Below are 16,233 nucleotides of genomic sequence, written 5' to 3' on the forward strand. Positions count from 1 at the left end.
GATAGAGAAAATTCTGCAAGGTCCTTTTGTATCTGTTATACATTTTAAATATCTTTTTAAATACAGTAATTTATAAATGTTAAATTTTAGTAAATAAGTAATATTTACCCTTATCCAAAAGAACCATATACCCATGTTTCGAATCCCTGCCATTGAAGTGAAGATAAAATACATAATAATTGTTGTAATGAGGATATAATCAAGTGGAAAAACCTAAAAGAGAACGATATTAATATATAAGCTGAAAAAAGAAATGAAAACACTAACATTACAAATACTCAACACCAATCAAATTACAAGAGTGGCTGATCATCTAATTTTAAAAACAGGTTTCTTAACACAATGAGACGCTATATATATCAGAACTTTTCATTTTGATAGTGTTTGAGGTGGTAAGGGAAGGAAAACTGCCTGATTTAAAACGTAAGACAATTAATTACAAATAGAGCTGAAACAATTAATAGTCCAATTTAGAAAAGAGATTGAATAGCTTTGTGAATTTTTTCCAAGCTTCACCTCGATTTGAATTAGATATTGCTTCATTCAAATTTCAAATGTTGGGCTAGACTATTTAGTTCTACTTACAGTAAAGTCCAGAGTTAGAATAGTGCAAGAGGTCTCTTTCAAATGAGTTAACATAAGAGATATAACATTCATATATCATTTCTAGAGTAAAGTCAAAGTTAATATAAACCTTTATTAAAAAAAAACTACACAATTACACCTCTACCCTGATATAACACAGTCCTTGGGAGCCAAAAAAAATCTTACCGAGTTATAGGTGAAACCATGTTATATCAAACTTGCTTTGGCCTCGAGCATTTACGTTAATAGTCACTTCCCGCCCCCTGACTGACCCCTCAGAACCCCCGACCCATCCAACCTCCCCTGCTCCTTGTCCCCTGACTGTCCCCTCCAGAGACTTCCTGCCCCTAACCACCCCTCCCAAAACCCCACCCAACCCCCCTGCTCCTTGTCCCCTGACTGCCCCGACCCCTATCCACAGCCCTGTCCCCTGACAGGCCCCCCCAGACTCCCACGCCCTATCCAATGCCCCCATTCCTCGCCTCCAGAGACCATCCTACCCCCTCTGCTCCCTGTCCCCTGACTGCCCCACCGAGACCTTCTGCCCCTTATCCAATCCCTTGGCCCCAGCCCGGCACCCTTAACACGCTGCTCAGAGCAGCGTGTCAGAGCCAGACACGCTAATCCGCTGGAGCACACAGCCCCGCTCCCCAGAGTGCTGCTTTACCGCGTTATATCTGAATTTGTGTTATATTGGGTCACATTATATCAGGGTAGAGATGTACCTATGTAACTTACATGGCCTTTTGTAGGGCCGTTCTACCTGACAGAGAGGGTTGCAAATGTCCAGTAGTTTATGCAGCTTTATTTGGAGTATCTCCAGAGGAGCGTCCAGAGTATTCGCTAATTTCATTATGTTCCAGAAAACACTGTCTGAAGAGGCTGTAGATCTAGGATTGGTTGCTCTGTCCAGGGAGATGGCCACTGGTTGTTGGTGTTTGGGAAAGATCATCTCCACTGACTCCTTGTCCCTCCTCTACTAATATATATATATATAAGTATTTTCATTCATTGATAGAGAGAGAGTTGAAACTGGTGATGAAGCTGGCTGCAGCAAATGCTTTAGTAAGGAAGACCTTGACTTGGAGATCTAGTCAGCTGGTTTCCTAACATATGAATTGTCCCCACCGCCCCACCATGGGGCCCAAATAGGACCTGGGGAAAGAGGACATATGGGGATTCCAGCTCTGCAGATCTCTTACTGACCCCACTGACTTATGAGCACACCTAAGGGATTTCTCCCTGGACTGTCTGTCCATGGAAGGGACAGTTCGGATTCTGGTGAAGATGATCTGATGCGATCACCTGAGGAGGCTGAGTAAGTGAAGTCTCCCTCCATAGGCAGGGCACAAAGCGCTCTGATAAGTCCTGTCTGTTTAGATTTATGGCCAATTACTCCTGGGAAAATTCTGCACCACTGCGCATGCACCAAATTCATGTCCCCTGCAGATTTCTTCCCTCCCCCCACACAAAAATGACTTTCTGATGGGGAAGTAAAGGGAAGCCGCAAGGGCAGTCATGTGACACATGGGGAGGAGCATTTCAGGTCCCTAGAGCAGCCAGCGGAGAGGTAAATCACTGCAGAGCAGGAGCAGGAGGGTGGGGCTGAGGACTCCCCGGCAGGTGGCTACTATCCTGCGCTGGGCTCAGCTAGTCCCAGCTGGGAAGGATGGGACTTGCTCTTCCCCTGAAAGGAAGGGCCGGGGCTGACCCATCCCCGGGAAAAAAAACGGTTACCCACCTTTTTCATAACTGTTGTTCTTAGAGATGTGTTTCTCATGTCCACTTCATTCTAGGTGCGTGCGCGCCCAAGTGCGTGGTCGTCGGAGATTTTTGCCTTCGCGGTATCCATATGGCCAGCTGTGGTGCCCCCTTGAGTGCCATGCTCATATGTCCGTATATCAGGTGCTGCCAGCCCTATGCCCTCTCAGTTCCTTCTTGCCGACAACTCCAACAGGGGGACAGGAAGGTGGGTAATGGAATGGACATGAGCAACACATCTTGAAGAACAGTTATGAAAATGGTGGCTAAGCATTTTTTGTTCTTCAAGTGTTTGCTCATGTCAATTCCATTCTAGGTGGCTCACAAGCAGTATCAGTGGAGGAGGGCTCGGAGTTCAGGGTCTTGCAGCATTGCTCTGCCAAAGTAAACATCGTGTCTCTGCTGGGTAAGCGCATAATGAGATGTGAACGTCTGGACAGACGGCCAGGTAGCATCCCTACTGATCTGTCGGATTGGTACCTGTGCCAGGAAGGCAACTGACGATGCTTGTGTCCTAGTTGAGTGTGCAGTCACGATCGCTGGCGGAGGCACTTTCGCCAGCTCATAGCAGTAGCGGATGCAGGCTGTGATCCAGGATGAAATCCTCAGAGCAAACACTGCGCGACCTTTCATTCTATCTGCCACCACAATGAACAACTGTGTTGACTTACTGAACGGCTTTGTTCTGTCTACGTAGAAGACCAGTGCCCTCTTGACGTCCAGGGTGCGTAGCCTGCACTCCTCATCTGAGGCCCCCTTTTGCTTTCAGGATTAGGAAGTAGCGGGAATAGAAACCCTTGCCTTTCACGTCCCGAGGGACCTCCTCCACTGCTTCCAGGCACAGGAGGTTCTCAATGTCTTGAATGAGGAGTTGACATGAGAAGGATCCCTGAAGATGGATGGGGAAGAGGGGAAGTGGCCAAAAATTGCAGGGTATAGCCCTGAAATACTACGTCTAGCACCCAGTGGTCCGAGGTGACCTGCAACCAGGCCAAACGGTAGGGACCAAGACGGTCAAGGAAAGAACAAGGTGGATCCAAGAAATTGACTGGGGCGTCGCTCTTGAGAGCGCCTTCAAAACGAGTGCTTCTGGCCCCCGGGATGCCTCGCTGTGCGGCAAGCGGGAGAAGGAAGGGCTGTGACAAATAAAACTCATGTCTTTCTCCCTTCTCCTTGCAAACCCCTAACAAGGCTGCCAAGGCCTTGGTGGTGGGGGCAGCCAGAACTGCTTCCGTGAAGACTGCGGCGTACGCATGCTCAACAAGCAAACGGAGGCCCAAGTGTCCTTCAACCCATTGAACCTCGCATCCGTCTGTTCGGAGAAGCAACTGTTCCCCAAGGTGGAGGGAGGTTTAGGGGTGGGCGCAGTCTCCTCTCCTCTCGACCTCCAAGCGCAACTCCTGTACCGTCGGTGTCACCAACTGTTGCTCTGAGGCAGCAGCAGATGAGCGGTGCGAAGGGGGCAGTGTCATGACCGGCATTGCCCCCCGGGCTCCAATAAGGCAACTGTGCTGGCCACTTGCCATGCTGCCAAGATGATGCCGTCGATGTCAACGTGGTCTCGGGAGCCCAACTGAGTTGGTGGAGTCTGGGAGTCAGAACTACCCTTCTGTGCTAGAGGAATCCACTTCCGGTGACCACCGTGGGACTGTCGACACTGGTGCCTGGAGTGAGAGGACCGGTGCCGGTATTGAGGGGACCGGAGTCGTGACGGAAAATGCTTCCATGAGGCAAGCAACCAAGATCTGTGCCTAGAGGATGACTGGCAGGGGGCGAATGGTGCCGGTAGTACAGAGACCGGTGTCTCACCTTAGGCAATGCACATTGAGACAGCAGAAACCGCGATTGCGGTGCCAGTGACCGAGCAGGAGACCCAGAGGATCTGGTCTGCTACTCCAGAGTTCTGTGGCATGGAGGAGGAGAGCACTGCCTTGTCTCGGGGGATAAGTGGTGCTCCACTGCCCCCTGAAAGGCGTTAGTGGGTGGCCCACCCTCATAGGGAGCCTTTACCGTTTCCTGTGGCACTGGCAGTGCTAGTGGCACAGGCAGAGACCTCTACTCTCTCAGCATCAGGGGAGCTTTGGAAAGTGTCGATGTCATCAAGAATTTGGATCACCTACTGCTCCTGCGAGTCGGTGGCAGATCCTTTAAGGGACTAAGGGCCCCGACTGGGGAGGCACGTACACGTGGCTCCAGAGTGGCTGGGTGGCCCAAACTGGGTCATAGAATCATAGAATAACAGACTTGGAAGGGACCTCTGGAGGCCATCTTGTCCAACCCCAACTAAGTCATCCCAGCCAGGGCTTTGTCAAGCCTGACCTTAAAAACTTCTAAGGAAGGAGATTCCACCACCTCCCTAGGTAACACATTCCAGTGTTTCACCACCCTCCTAGTGAAAAAGTTTTTCCTAATATCCAACCTAAACCTCCCCCACTGAAACTTGAGACCATTACTCCTTGTCCTGTCATCTGCTATCACTGAGAATAGTCTAGATCCATCCTCTTTGGATCCACCTTTCAGGTAGTTAAAAGCAGCTATCAAATCCCCCCTCATTCTTCTCTTCCGTAGACTAAACAATCCCAGTTCCCTCAGCCTCTCCTCATAACTCATGTGTTCCAGTCCCCTAATCATTTTCGTTTCCCTTCGCTGGACTCTCTCCAATTTATCCACATCCTTCTTGTAGTGTGGGGCCCAAAACTGGACACAGTACTCCAGATGAGGCCTCACCAATGTCGAACAGAGGGGAACGATCACGTCCCTCGATCTGCTGGCAATGCCCCTACTTATACATCCCAAAATGCCATTGGCCTTCTTGGCAACAAGGGCACACTCTTGACTCATATCCAACTTCTCGTCCACTGTAACCCCTAGGTCCTTCTCTGCAGAACTGCTGCCTAGCCATTCGGTCCCTAGTTTGTAGCGGTGCATTGGATACTTCTGTCCTAAGTGCAGGACTCTGCACTTGTCCTTGTTGAACCTCATCAGATTTCTTTTGGCCCAATCCTCTAATTTGTCTAGGGCCCTCTGTAACCTATTCCTACCCTCCAGCGTATCTACCACTCCTCCCAGTTTAGTGTCATCTGCAAACTTGCTGAGGGTGCAGTCCACACCATCCTCCAGATCATTAATGAAGATATTGAACAAAACCGGCCCCAGGACTGATCCTTGGGGCACTCCGCTAGATACCGGCTGCCAACTAGACATGGAGCCATTGATCACTACCCGCTGAGCCCGACAATCTAGCCAACTTTCTACCCACCCTGTAGTGCATCCATCCAGCCCATACTTCTTTAACTTGCTGACAAGAATACTGGGGGAGACTGTGTCAAAAGTTTTGCTAAAGTCGAGGAATAACGCATCCACTGCTTTCCCTTCATCCACAGAACCAGTTATCTCATCATAGAAGGCAATTAGATTAGTCAGGCATGACTTTCCCTTGGCAAATCCATGCTGACTGTTCCTGATCACTTTCCTCTCATTTAAGTGCTTCAGAATTGATTCCTTGAGGACATGCTCCATGATTTTTCCGGGGACTGAGATGAGGCTGACCGGCCTGTAGCTCCCAGGATCATCCTTCTTCCCTGTTTTAAAGATGGGCACTACATTAGCCTTTTTCCAATCTTCCGGGACTTCCCCCGATCGCCATGAGTTTTCAAAGATAATGGCCAATGGCTCTGCAATCACATCCGCCAATTCCTTTAGCACTCTCGGATGCAATACATCCGGCCCCATGGACTTGTGCGCGTCCAGTTTTTCTAAATAGTCCCCAACCACTTCTTCCTTCACAGAGGGCTGGCCACCTCCTCCCCATGCTGTGCTGCCCAGTGCAGTAGTCTGGGAGCTGACCTTGTTCGTGAAGACAGAGGCAAAAAAAGCATTGAGTACATTAGCTTTTTCCACATCCTCTGTCACTAGGTTGCCTCCCTCCTTTAGTAAGGGGCCCACACTTTCCTTGGCTTTCTTCTTATTGCCAACATACCTGAAGAAACCCCTCTTGTTACTCTTAACATCCCTCGCTAGCTGCAACTCCAGGTGTGATTTAGCCTTCCTGATTCCATTCCTACATATCCGAGCAATATTTATATACTCATCCCTGGTCATTTGTCCAATCTTCCACTTCTTGTAAGCCTCTTTTTTGTGTTTAAGATCAGCAAGGATTTCACTGTTAAGCCGAGCTGGTCGCCTGCCATATTTACTATTCTTTCTACACATCGGGATGGTTTGTCCCTGTAACCTCCATAAGGATTCTTTAAAATACAGCCAGCTCTCCTGGACTCCTTTCCCCCCCCCATGTTATTCTCCCAGGGGATCTTGCCCATCAGTTCCCTGAGGGAGTCTAAGTCTGCTTTTCTGAAGTCCAGGGTCCGTATTCGGCTGCTTTCCTTTCTTCCTTGTGCCAGGATCCTGAACTCGACCATCTCATGGTCACTGCCTCCCAGGTTCCCATCCACTTTTGCTTCCCCTACTAATTCTTCCCGGTTTGTGAGCAGCAGGTCAAGAAGCAGCAGGTCCTTTGCCCAATGTCCCATGGCCCTTCTTGCCTCATGCTGGAGAGCTGTGCTTCTTTGATTTCTTTTTGGGCACCGGTGATGGGGAATGGTGCTGGACGGGGATCGCACCAACGCAGATGTATTAGATGAGACTTGGCAGGATGGCTCGGAAGCCGGACGAAGGGCAGCCTCCATGAGGCAAGCCCGCAAACCAATATCCCACTGAGTCCTGGGTCAACATTTTTTTACAAAGACGACATTTCTCCTTCACATGTGATTCCCCCAAGCACTTAAGGCAGCTGCTGTGAGGGGTCACTTACAGGTATAGGCCTGTTGCAGTCCACCCAGAGCTTAAACCCCGGAGACCAGGACATTCCCTTGCTGGGACTAACTTCTAACTACATTTCACAATTACTTAACACTAACTACTATAAACTATTTACAAGGCCCTAAGGCTTGAAGTCAGAAGAGATGAAACCACTAGCCCTTGCTATGCAAGGAAAGGCACTCCAACTAACCACCACAGGCAGTAAGAAGGAACTGAGAGGGCGTAAGGCTGGTGGCACCCGATATACCGATGCACGAGCGGAGCACTCAAGGCGACGCCACTGCTGGCCCTATGGATACCATAGGGCAAAGATCTCCAGCGACCACGCACGTGGGCATGCACACACCTAGAATGGAATTGACATGAGCAAGCACTCAAAGAAGAACTTTCCCGGGCTGCAGGAAGCTTCACTCTCCCACCCACATCGCTCCTCAGCTGTGGAGGGAGAGGTCACCCATACGGGAAGCTACTCCCGTCTGCCCACCACCGTGCATCTGGACCTGCCCCCATATCAAGACACCCTACTGAGTCCCCCCAACACACACCCAGAACCCCACCCCCTGCATCCAGAGCCCACTTGCACACAGACCCTCCCGCTGAGCCCCACCCCCTGCCTTCAGACCCCCAACCTTGCACCCAGACCATCCCCCACTGAGTCCCCTGCACTCAAATCCCCACCCCGATGAGCTCCACCCTGTGCATCTGGACCACCCCAACATAGTGTCCCATTACCCCAGACTCCCTACTGAGTTGCCCTCACTGAAACTGACCCACAAACAACTTTCTCACCCTACACCTGGATCCCCTCCACACTTGGACACTGCTGGGCTTAGCCTGTCTTCCCACATCTGGTGCATGTGGCACAGAAGGGAAGGGCCCAGGGGTGTTTCTAGGGCGGGTCGGGAGCAGCCTCACCGCCATGTCCATGTCCCAGGAGGGGGCATAGGGTGATCTCCCACTTCCATGCAGTCAATGGTGTGTGCGCGTCCCACTGCCATGCTGAAGCCTCCACATTTATTTACTGACAAGAAAAATTGGCAGAATTTTTTATTTTTTGGCACAGAATTCCCTCAGGAGTCGCCAGTACTGCTGGGTTGCAGAATGAACCTGGCTGATTGTCACCCTCAGTCTGTCCAGAATCAGGGACTCTGCTAGCAGTCACAGCCAAGACTGTCAATGCTGAGAACTGTTTTGGTGCTGATAAGACCTTCACAGCACCAATATGGCACTCTGAGCTGATGAATCCTCTGCCACCAATAAGCTTAGAGTCTGTTTCCCCGGGTGCTAGTGTAGTTGGTACAGGATCATCTGGTACTGCTGCTAGGGAAGGATAGCTGTGCCTTCCCTGGTTCTTGGAGCCATGCTCCTTGCAACCTCATTGCTGGGAAAAGTGGAAGTTCTTGAGTTTGGGGTGTCATTGTGGCTCAGTGGGGCACTAGAGAAGTGAGACTGAATGAAAGGAGATGTCCTCATTTGTTTACCCAGATCTGACAACATTTGCACTGAGGTCTCATGATGTAGCTTTAATCTTCCCTCTTTAGCTTTCAAGTCGTTGCTCAAAACCAGCTTGTGCACCATGCAGCGCTCTGACACATGCTTAGGCAAGGGGCACAAGAGGCAACTTGAATGGCCATCATTTGCGGGCACTGTTGTATTGCAGGAGGGACAGATTTTGAATCATGGGGATTTTCCTCTGGCTATTTTAGGTTTGTGCACAGAGGGATTGGGGGGGGGGGAAGAAGAGGCATTAGAAACCCCATTAATGCCCTCTATTCACAAGGAATTTTTTTTCAAACCAACAGATATTTGATATTTGTCTCAATAATTATAAACAGCAGCAGCTCCAGCTTATTTCTTGTAGGTTGAAGAGACAGACTGCAGGGTTCCATCTTGTAGACATGGACAGTAAGAAGGAACTGAGAGGCTGCGGAGGCTAACCCGCTCCTTAAATCTTCAGCTAAAACGGTCACGAGTGCTCATAGTGTGCAGGCACTGCCCCAACGGACACTGCCATTTCAAAAGAATCTGATCACATGTGCAGGGGGCATAAACCCAAAGAGTGGAATTTGTCTGGATAATCATTTGAGGAGTAATTCCATGTTTCAACATATACAGTGCAAGAGGGCCCTGGTGTTTCAATGTGCTAATCTGCAAAACTTACAGTTCACAAAAAGTTTAAGTTTTACTTCTCAGCAAATATTTAAGAGATTGCTGTAGTGAAGTATTTTATTTAGACTATTATAATATTCATTGACACAGATTTACCAGTATATTACCAATATTAAATTAAAACAAAGCATGTCAAAAATGAAGTTTAACTAATAGATAAATCAAAAATGCTAATTTGCAGACTCAAGATTTTTTTAATCTGCAATGGTCTCCTAAATCCTAGCATATATTAGCAAGTTTATTACATATATATATATTTGCCAATTATTGTTTTACTTACAGTTTGTAGAACAGGTAAAAGCATATTCAATGGATTGGTCAGATTAGTTCCTAAAATTATAAATCCAGAATTGATGCCAGCTGAATGGAGAGCTTTGTCCAAGCTGCAGTAAACAGGGAAAACTGGTTAATTATAATGGCTTTTTTCCCCTCTCCATAGACCATTTTTATTCATGTTTCACTTAAAGGGATGTCAGATTAAAAAATCACTCTTGTGTTTAAGATTTTTTTAGAAACCGTTATAAACACCAAAGAAGTTATAATTGAAAGAAAACTTTTTTAGTTTCTTTACTTTGTTAATGCTATAGCTCCCCCTGTATTGTTAGCTATGGTCTGGTCCTGCAAACATGCAAGTCAAGTTATTCACGTGAAGTCAATGCGACTACGCACATGTATCTTTGCACGATCTATCCCTTACTCAGTTTCTCCTTTTTGTTTGTATGGGTATTTCACGTAACAGGGAAGAGGGAAATATTTTTAAAATAGGGAAAGTGATGCTTAAACATGAAAAGTCCCCAAAACACCATAGGGGGACTGGACTCAGGGACAGATGATGTAACAGACAACTTTTAAAAAACAAACTACTTATATTTCCAGTTGACTATACTACTTTAAGCTTCACAAAACATGGACATGACCAGGACCTAAAGAATATGCAGAAAGGAGATTGAGAACTCAGTACCCACAAGGTGTTGAGCACTGTTTCCCTAACCCAGAAGGCACATAAGCCCATGCTTATTTTGTAGCACATAAGTAGTCCCTTTATTTGCATTTGTCTACACATATGATTAATATATTTGGTGTATCAGTGGTAGCGTGCTCACTCTTTTATAGTGGATAGTTAAGAAAAACAAACTGATCAATCTTTATTTAATCAATGTTTTATTGACTTACCTGTTTCAGCTTCATCAAAATTTAGTTTAGGTGTATAATGTTAAATATGACAGTACAGTCAGTTACAGGAATGTGGCAAGACAAAAGTACACCACTGCAGAACGCTTCTAAAGTAAAGCAGACAACTCTTAAGATTAATAGATCATACGAATGGATTTTAGCTTAGATAAAAGGTATACAGCACATGATCCGTGTAACTTATTTACAAAATGGACACTGCAATATACTTACTTTGACAGGAAGAGAGAAATGGTGAACAACAGTGCCACAAGGATGAAAAATACTCCCCATATGATCTAAAACAAAGATATATTATTATAATGTAGCTGAAATGCTCTTTGAAGTTGATATTAAAAAGCACAAAAACATTATAATCAATTTTATTGATCAAAGGCTGTTTATGTGCTATAATCTTTTAACCAAATTGAGCTAGGATGATTGTTTTGTTTAGTGAGTATTTCCATCCACTTTTTCCACATACATGTTTTAAATGACTTATGAATGAGGGAAGAGTTTGATAGGAATGCTCCAAAAGGTAAAGGGTATTCATTTAACCACTTAAAATAGTATCTCCCTCCCACCCCACAGTTAACTAAGGCAAAAAGGAATTCATTGCTTTTGCCCGGGGATGACGTAAACCTTATTCATAGAACTGAATGTGAAATGTTTTAAATTTCGGTAGTGTGCTGTAAGCTGATACAGTGCTCTCCCATCCCTTAGTCATGGAAACATAAAAGAGAAAGATGAGTGCATGTGAAAGGTTATACTGAACAAATGTAACATTTACTATGAAAAATGTGTGTCCTTATACTTGCTATAGTAAAAAGCATAGAAAAGTTTAACTATGTGCCAAATAGAGATTTGACTGTACTACAGAGAAAACAAAGCACAGACTTAATTTCCTCCCTTGCTATATTGGGTCCAGATAGAAGAGGTCTACGAAAAATGCCATCACTAGTGATTGGTCTTTTGCAATTGTCCTCCTCTCCACTGGAAAAGGATCAAAACAGGCGAGCCATACCTTGGGAGGAAATAGTACTAGAAGAGAAACTAAGACCCTCCCCTTTTTTTTTTTAAACACACAACTGCCAAAAGGACACGCTTGTTGAAAACCTCATTTGCAGGAGATAGGTCTAATAAGAAGCGAAATAATGTAATGTGGCCCAAATATTCATTCTGCATGCCTTCAATAAAGAGGCTTCTGGCAACATGAATACACTTCCAGTTCCCCCCTCAGCCAAGCAGGATTTAGAATTTCAAAAGCTATGTTTAGTGTTTCAAAGCCACATAGGATTTCATTTTTCAAAACGATATTGTGCAGCTAAGAGAGACTTAAGCCACTTAAGAAAGGAAAATTGTATTTGAAATTATTCAAAGACTTTTGAGGACAGACTAGGAAAAAGAAAACCACCAGCTAAACAAAATGCATAAGAAAAATCAGAACAGCCTATCAAAAGGAAAAAAGGAAATATCAGTTTCAGGAAAAGCTTAGAGAAGAGCCACTTAGGATTTTAGGCTAGCAGAATGGCTAAAAAACTTAACTGAGTAATTTCATGTTATGTTTGGGTTTTGAGATTTTAGAAAAAGTGGATAATTTATAATGCTAACTAGCTTTGACAAACTGATGTTTCTTCCTTGTGCAAAAAACTGTTGGTAAGCTGAAGAATCTATTCCCTGCATTCTGTAGAAAGAGTGGTAGAGAGCATGAATGTAGGGAGCCGGAACCACTGAAAACTTCATTTCCATGGACTGAGCTCTAAGAGTATGTCTACACTACCCGCCAGATCGGCAGGCAGCAATCGATCCAGCCAGCATCGATTTATCATGTCTAGTCTAGACTTGATAAATTGACCCGAGTGCTCTCCCGTCAACTCCTGTACTACACCACCATGAGAGGCGCAGAGGGAGCGGCAACAGTCGACTCGTGGCGGTGAAGACACCATTTTTTCTAAAATCTCATTCACGTAGCTGAAGTTGCGTAACTTAGATGGATCCCCGCCCCAGTGTAGACCAGGGCTAAGTGAATGCCTGGACAAAGCAGTTTGAGCCATGAAGATGAACATTAACCTGAACTACTGCCTGATACATTTCTGAACCACAGATATTGCCCAACAGGAAAAAATGTACTGGATGATATCTGGGAATAGGCAATTAAAAATACTCTGCCTTTAATTCTTGTCTTTTATGAGGTCCGTCTTTCAAAATCCTTGGACTGTCTTATTTTAAGCAGTTTTTAGCCAATTTCACTTATTCAGTTTCAATCCAAATTGTGCCAATGCACTGCCCTACGCCAAATTCTTGTCTTCCTGCAGGATCAACTCCTTGATTCCAGCACTGATCTGGGTCAGACACTCCACAGAAAAAAAAATAATGCAAATTTTTGATAACTTGACTGTCACAGAGTACCAGTTTGCTTTAATTTTTATTAATCCTCCTTATTGCATTCATATGCAGCCACCAACACCATCAATTATGATATCCAACATTTTAAGTGTTCTTACGGAGCATTACTGTTGAGAAAGACTTACTTAGTCATAGAAATGAAAAGTATATAGGTGTGCCCCAGCTTTTTGTCCTATGGCAATTAATTTTCCTTATCTCTTCCCCCCCCCCCCAGTGAGATAATTGGTACTCACGGATATGACTATCGAATTAATCCCAGTTGCGTGTCTCTCTTCTCTATTACCTGGTTCCTAACATATGTTCTGAAAGAACCAGAACTGTCTCACATTTGATATAATCAAAAGTAAACTCCTATCTTCAGTATATCTTGACTTTAACTGAATCACTCCTGTACCAGGAGTTCCGACTATAACCATCCTTTTATATACATATACCACGGTGGTCTACTCCTGTTGATGTTTATATGCAATTCAGAAATTATATAATAATATAATTCAGAAATGTATAATAATTCAGAAATTTTGGTAACTACAGTATTGTTAAAGTTTTCCAGTATTTTTCATTTTGATTCATTTGACACTTATGCTTTCTTTATCCAGAACCATTCTGCACAGTTACTTTTGATGATGATACCACATTTTATTTACAACAGCTGCCCATGAAAAGAAGATTCTGATTCAGACAGACAGTTACTCCTCTTTAAGACTATACAAAAAAAGAAAATCACAAGTGTTTCACCTTTAGGAGCAGATCTCTGTATTCTGCAGTGCACAATTTGTGTTTATGCTGTAATCCGCAACTAATAGTTAATCTGTCTCAGGGCTTGTCTTCACTACCAGGAGAAAATCGACCTAAATTACACAACTCCAGCTATGTGAATAACATAGATGGAGTTGATGTAGCTTAGGTCGACTTACCCCGGTTTCTTCACTGTCCTGCATTGATGGGAAACATTCTCCCATTCACTTACCTTAATCTTCTCAGGGAGCTGTAGTACCGGGGTCGACCCGAAAGCACTGTGAAGTCAAATTGGAGGGTCTTGACTAAACCTGCTAAATTATACCCCTGCTGAATTGATTGCAGCAGTGTAGATCCCCCTGTAGCGAAGACCAGCCCATAGCCACTGGCATGATCAGATCCTTTGACAGAACTCTCCTAAAGTGATTAAGTTCTCATTCAGTTACTACACTATTTTTTATATCCAAACTAAAGAACTTAACTCAAAATATTCCTCCTAGTTTAATAAGCACTATACACATTAACTGTCATTTTAATAAGCATATCCATTACAATACCTAAGACCTTTCTTCCAACACTGTTGCAATATTTTAAAACTAAAAACAAACTGGACCAGCTTCTTTGCTTGAGCTTTAGTAAACTGTTGTTTGAAGACTCACTTAACAGGAAAATGTATGTTTAAAATTTTCACACCAAAACTACTCAAATACTTAAGATAGCCATACAATATTTGGCTAACTTATGGATTAAAATATTATATTTTGTGTGTGAATTTAAACGTCAGTAATATTAGAAAAATTCACCTCTAGAACAGTTTGCAGAATACAATTTCCATATTAGCACTTGTATTTTCCTCTTCTCAGTTCACAGGAATAAACAGTATTACTTTACTTTCTTTAAAAGTTTTCTGGTGCTCATTTTTACACAAAGTTATATATTTAAAATACAATTATATATATGTAAGTGTTAAGGTTTTTACTTGTTATGGATCATGTTTAAGACAACTACAGTCTGAGATGGCAGCCGAAGATTTGAATGAAATAAAATTAATGAAAACAATTCACTAGGAATTCTTGATTTTTTTATCTTAAACATTTTCTAAGTAGTATTCACAAGAAAACAATATGAGGCCTGATTCAGGGAGAAAGGATGATTCAGTGCTTGGGACCTGCAAGATTGGTTCAGTTCTCCCCTCTGCTACAGACTCTCTTGTGATTTTGGGCAACTCACTCACTTTGTGCATCAGTTCTAATCTGTAAAATAGGGATAATATCTTCCTACCTCAAAGTATTGTGAGGATAAATACACTAAAAAATTGCAAGGTGTTCAGAAACAGTTGTAGGGTACCTTGATCTATGAAATTGATCTATGAAAGGATTTTATATCGAGTTCAATAATCTTTGGCTCTGGCCCAGTGAGGAAATATAAGATATCTCATCCCTCTACAGTTGTATTATGAAGGAAAAGGGGGCTACTGTAGTCCTTCAGAGTCCAGGACTGAAAGAGTCAGGAGACTTGAGTTCTAATCCTGATTGACATGACCCACTTGTGAACTGGGAAACTCATTGACCTGTGTCTGCACCTCACTTAAATTATCAATTTTTAAAAAAAGGAAATACATGTTTATTTATCACATTAGTGAAAAAATCAGAAGCCAAAGCACTAGTAAAGAGAATGAGAAAGAAAATACAGAAAATATTATGCCATTATGTAAGTATCAATGGTATGTTATCACTTGGAATAATGCATCTGGTTCTGGTCACCCTATTTGAAAACAGCAGACCGAGAAGGTATCTAGAGATTGGTGACAAAGATATTAGGCACCTGGAGAGAGACTACCATATGAAGAGAACATGAAAAGAGAGACTGTTTAGTTAAGTTGTCTCTTGGTTTTATACTCAAATCCAACCTCTTTGAGGCAGGGATGGTCTTTGTTCTATATTTGTACGGCATCTAGCACAATGGGGTCCTGGTCCATGACAACAGCTCCTATGCAGGGTGATAAACAACATGGCAAAAGGTTTATTTAAAATATTAAGGAATGATGCAGAGAAAATGTAAACTGGGTGTTCTATTGGCCCTCTTGATACAAACCAACGAAATTAAAAAACAACTGATTTAAAAGCTGAAAATTACGTTTTATATTAACATGTGGAACTCCTAGCCATACGATGCAACGGAAGCCAAAATTTTTAATAAAAGCATTAAATATTTATATGCATACTGAAAATATAGTTAGGGTAGTCAGTTACAGTAGACAATTATTTTTAAAAGAAATATACGTTTTTATGCTCTGGGGCACTGGACTAAGCAATGAAACTAAAAGTGCTATTAAGGGTATAGTATATCAATTCCACATCTCAGAGAAAGTGATACATGAACACTGAAAATAAAAACAAAACATGAATGAGTCACCAGAAACAGCTAGAAGTCATTGTAAGGCACTACATAAGTTAGACTATGTCTATATTACAAGTTAGGTGTTTGACTCCCCGGCTTATGTACATATTCTCAAGGTAGAGTGAATTTTAATAGCTGTGTCACTGCAGTAGCGTTGCTAGTGAAGTGGATGCACGGCTGAGCTGT

At 43.8% G+C, this 16,233-nt stretch overlaps 1 protein-coding gene across 2 annotated transcripts in view; it reads right to left on the reverse strand.

Annotated features, from left to right (window-relative positions):
* Positions 1-16,233, reverse strand: part of LMBRD1 (LMBR1 domain containing 1) — a 238,221-nt gene that overhangs the window by 57,387 nt on the left and 164,601 nt on the right. Inside the window, exons 10-12 of one of the 2 annotated variants that reach the window (XM_084624095.1) lie at positions 10,738-10,802; positions 9,614-9,716; positions 109-213 (exon numbers count right to left, since the gene is read on the reverse strand). In XM_084624095.1, the coding sequence (XP_084480221.1) occupies positions 109-213; positions 9,614-9,716; positions 10,738-10,802 (273 nt within the window). Of the gene's footprint in view, positions 1-108; positions 214-1,273; positions 1,562-9,613; positions 9,717-10,737; positions 10,803-16,233 lie in introns of those variants that run through there. The other variant, XM_084624096.1, reaches the window with a different exon arrangement.

The sequence above is a fragment of the Lepidochelys olivacea genome (genome assembly GCF_965140295.1).
Source record: "Lepidochelys olivacea isolate rLepOli2 genome assembly, chromosome: 3".
NCBI classification, from domain to species: domain Eukaryota; kingdom Metazoa; phylum Chordata; order Testudines; family Cheloniidae; genus Lepidochelys; species Lepidochelys olivacea.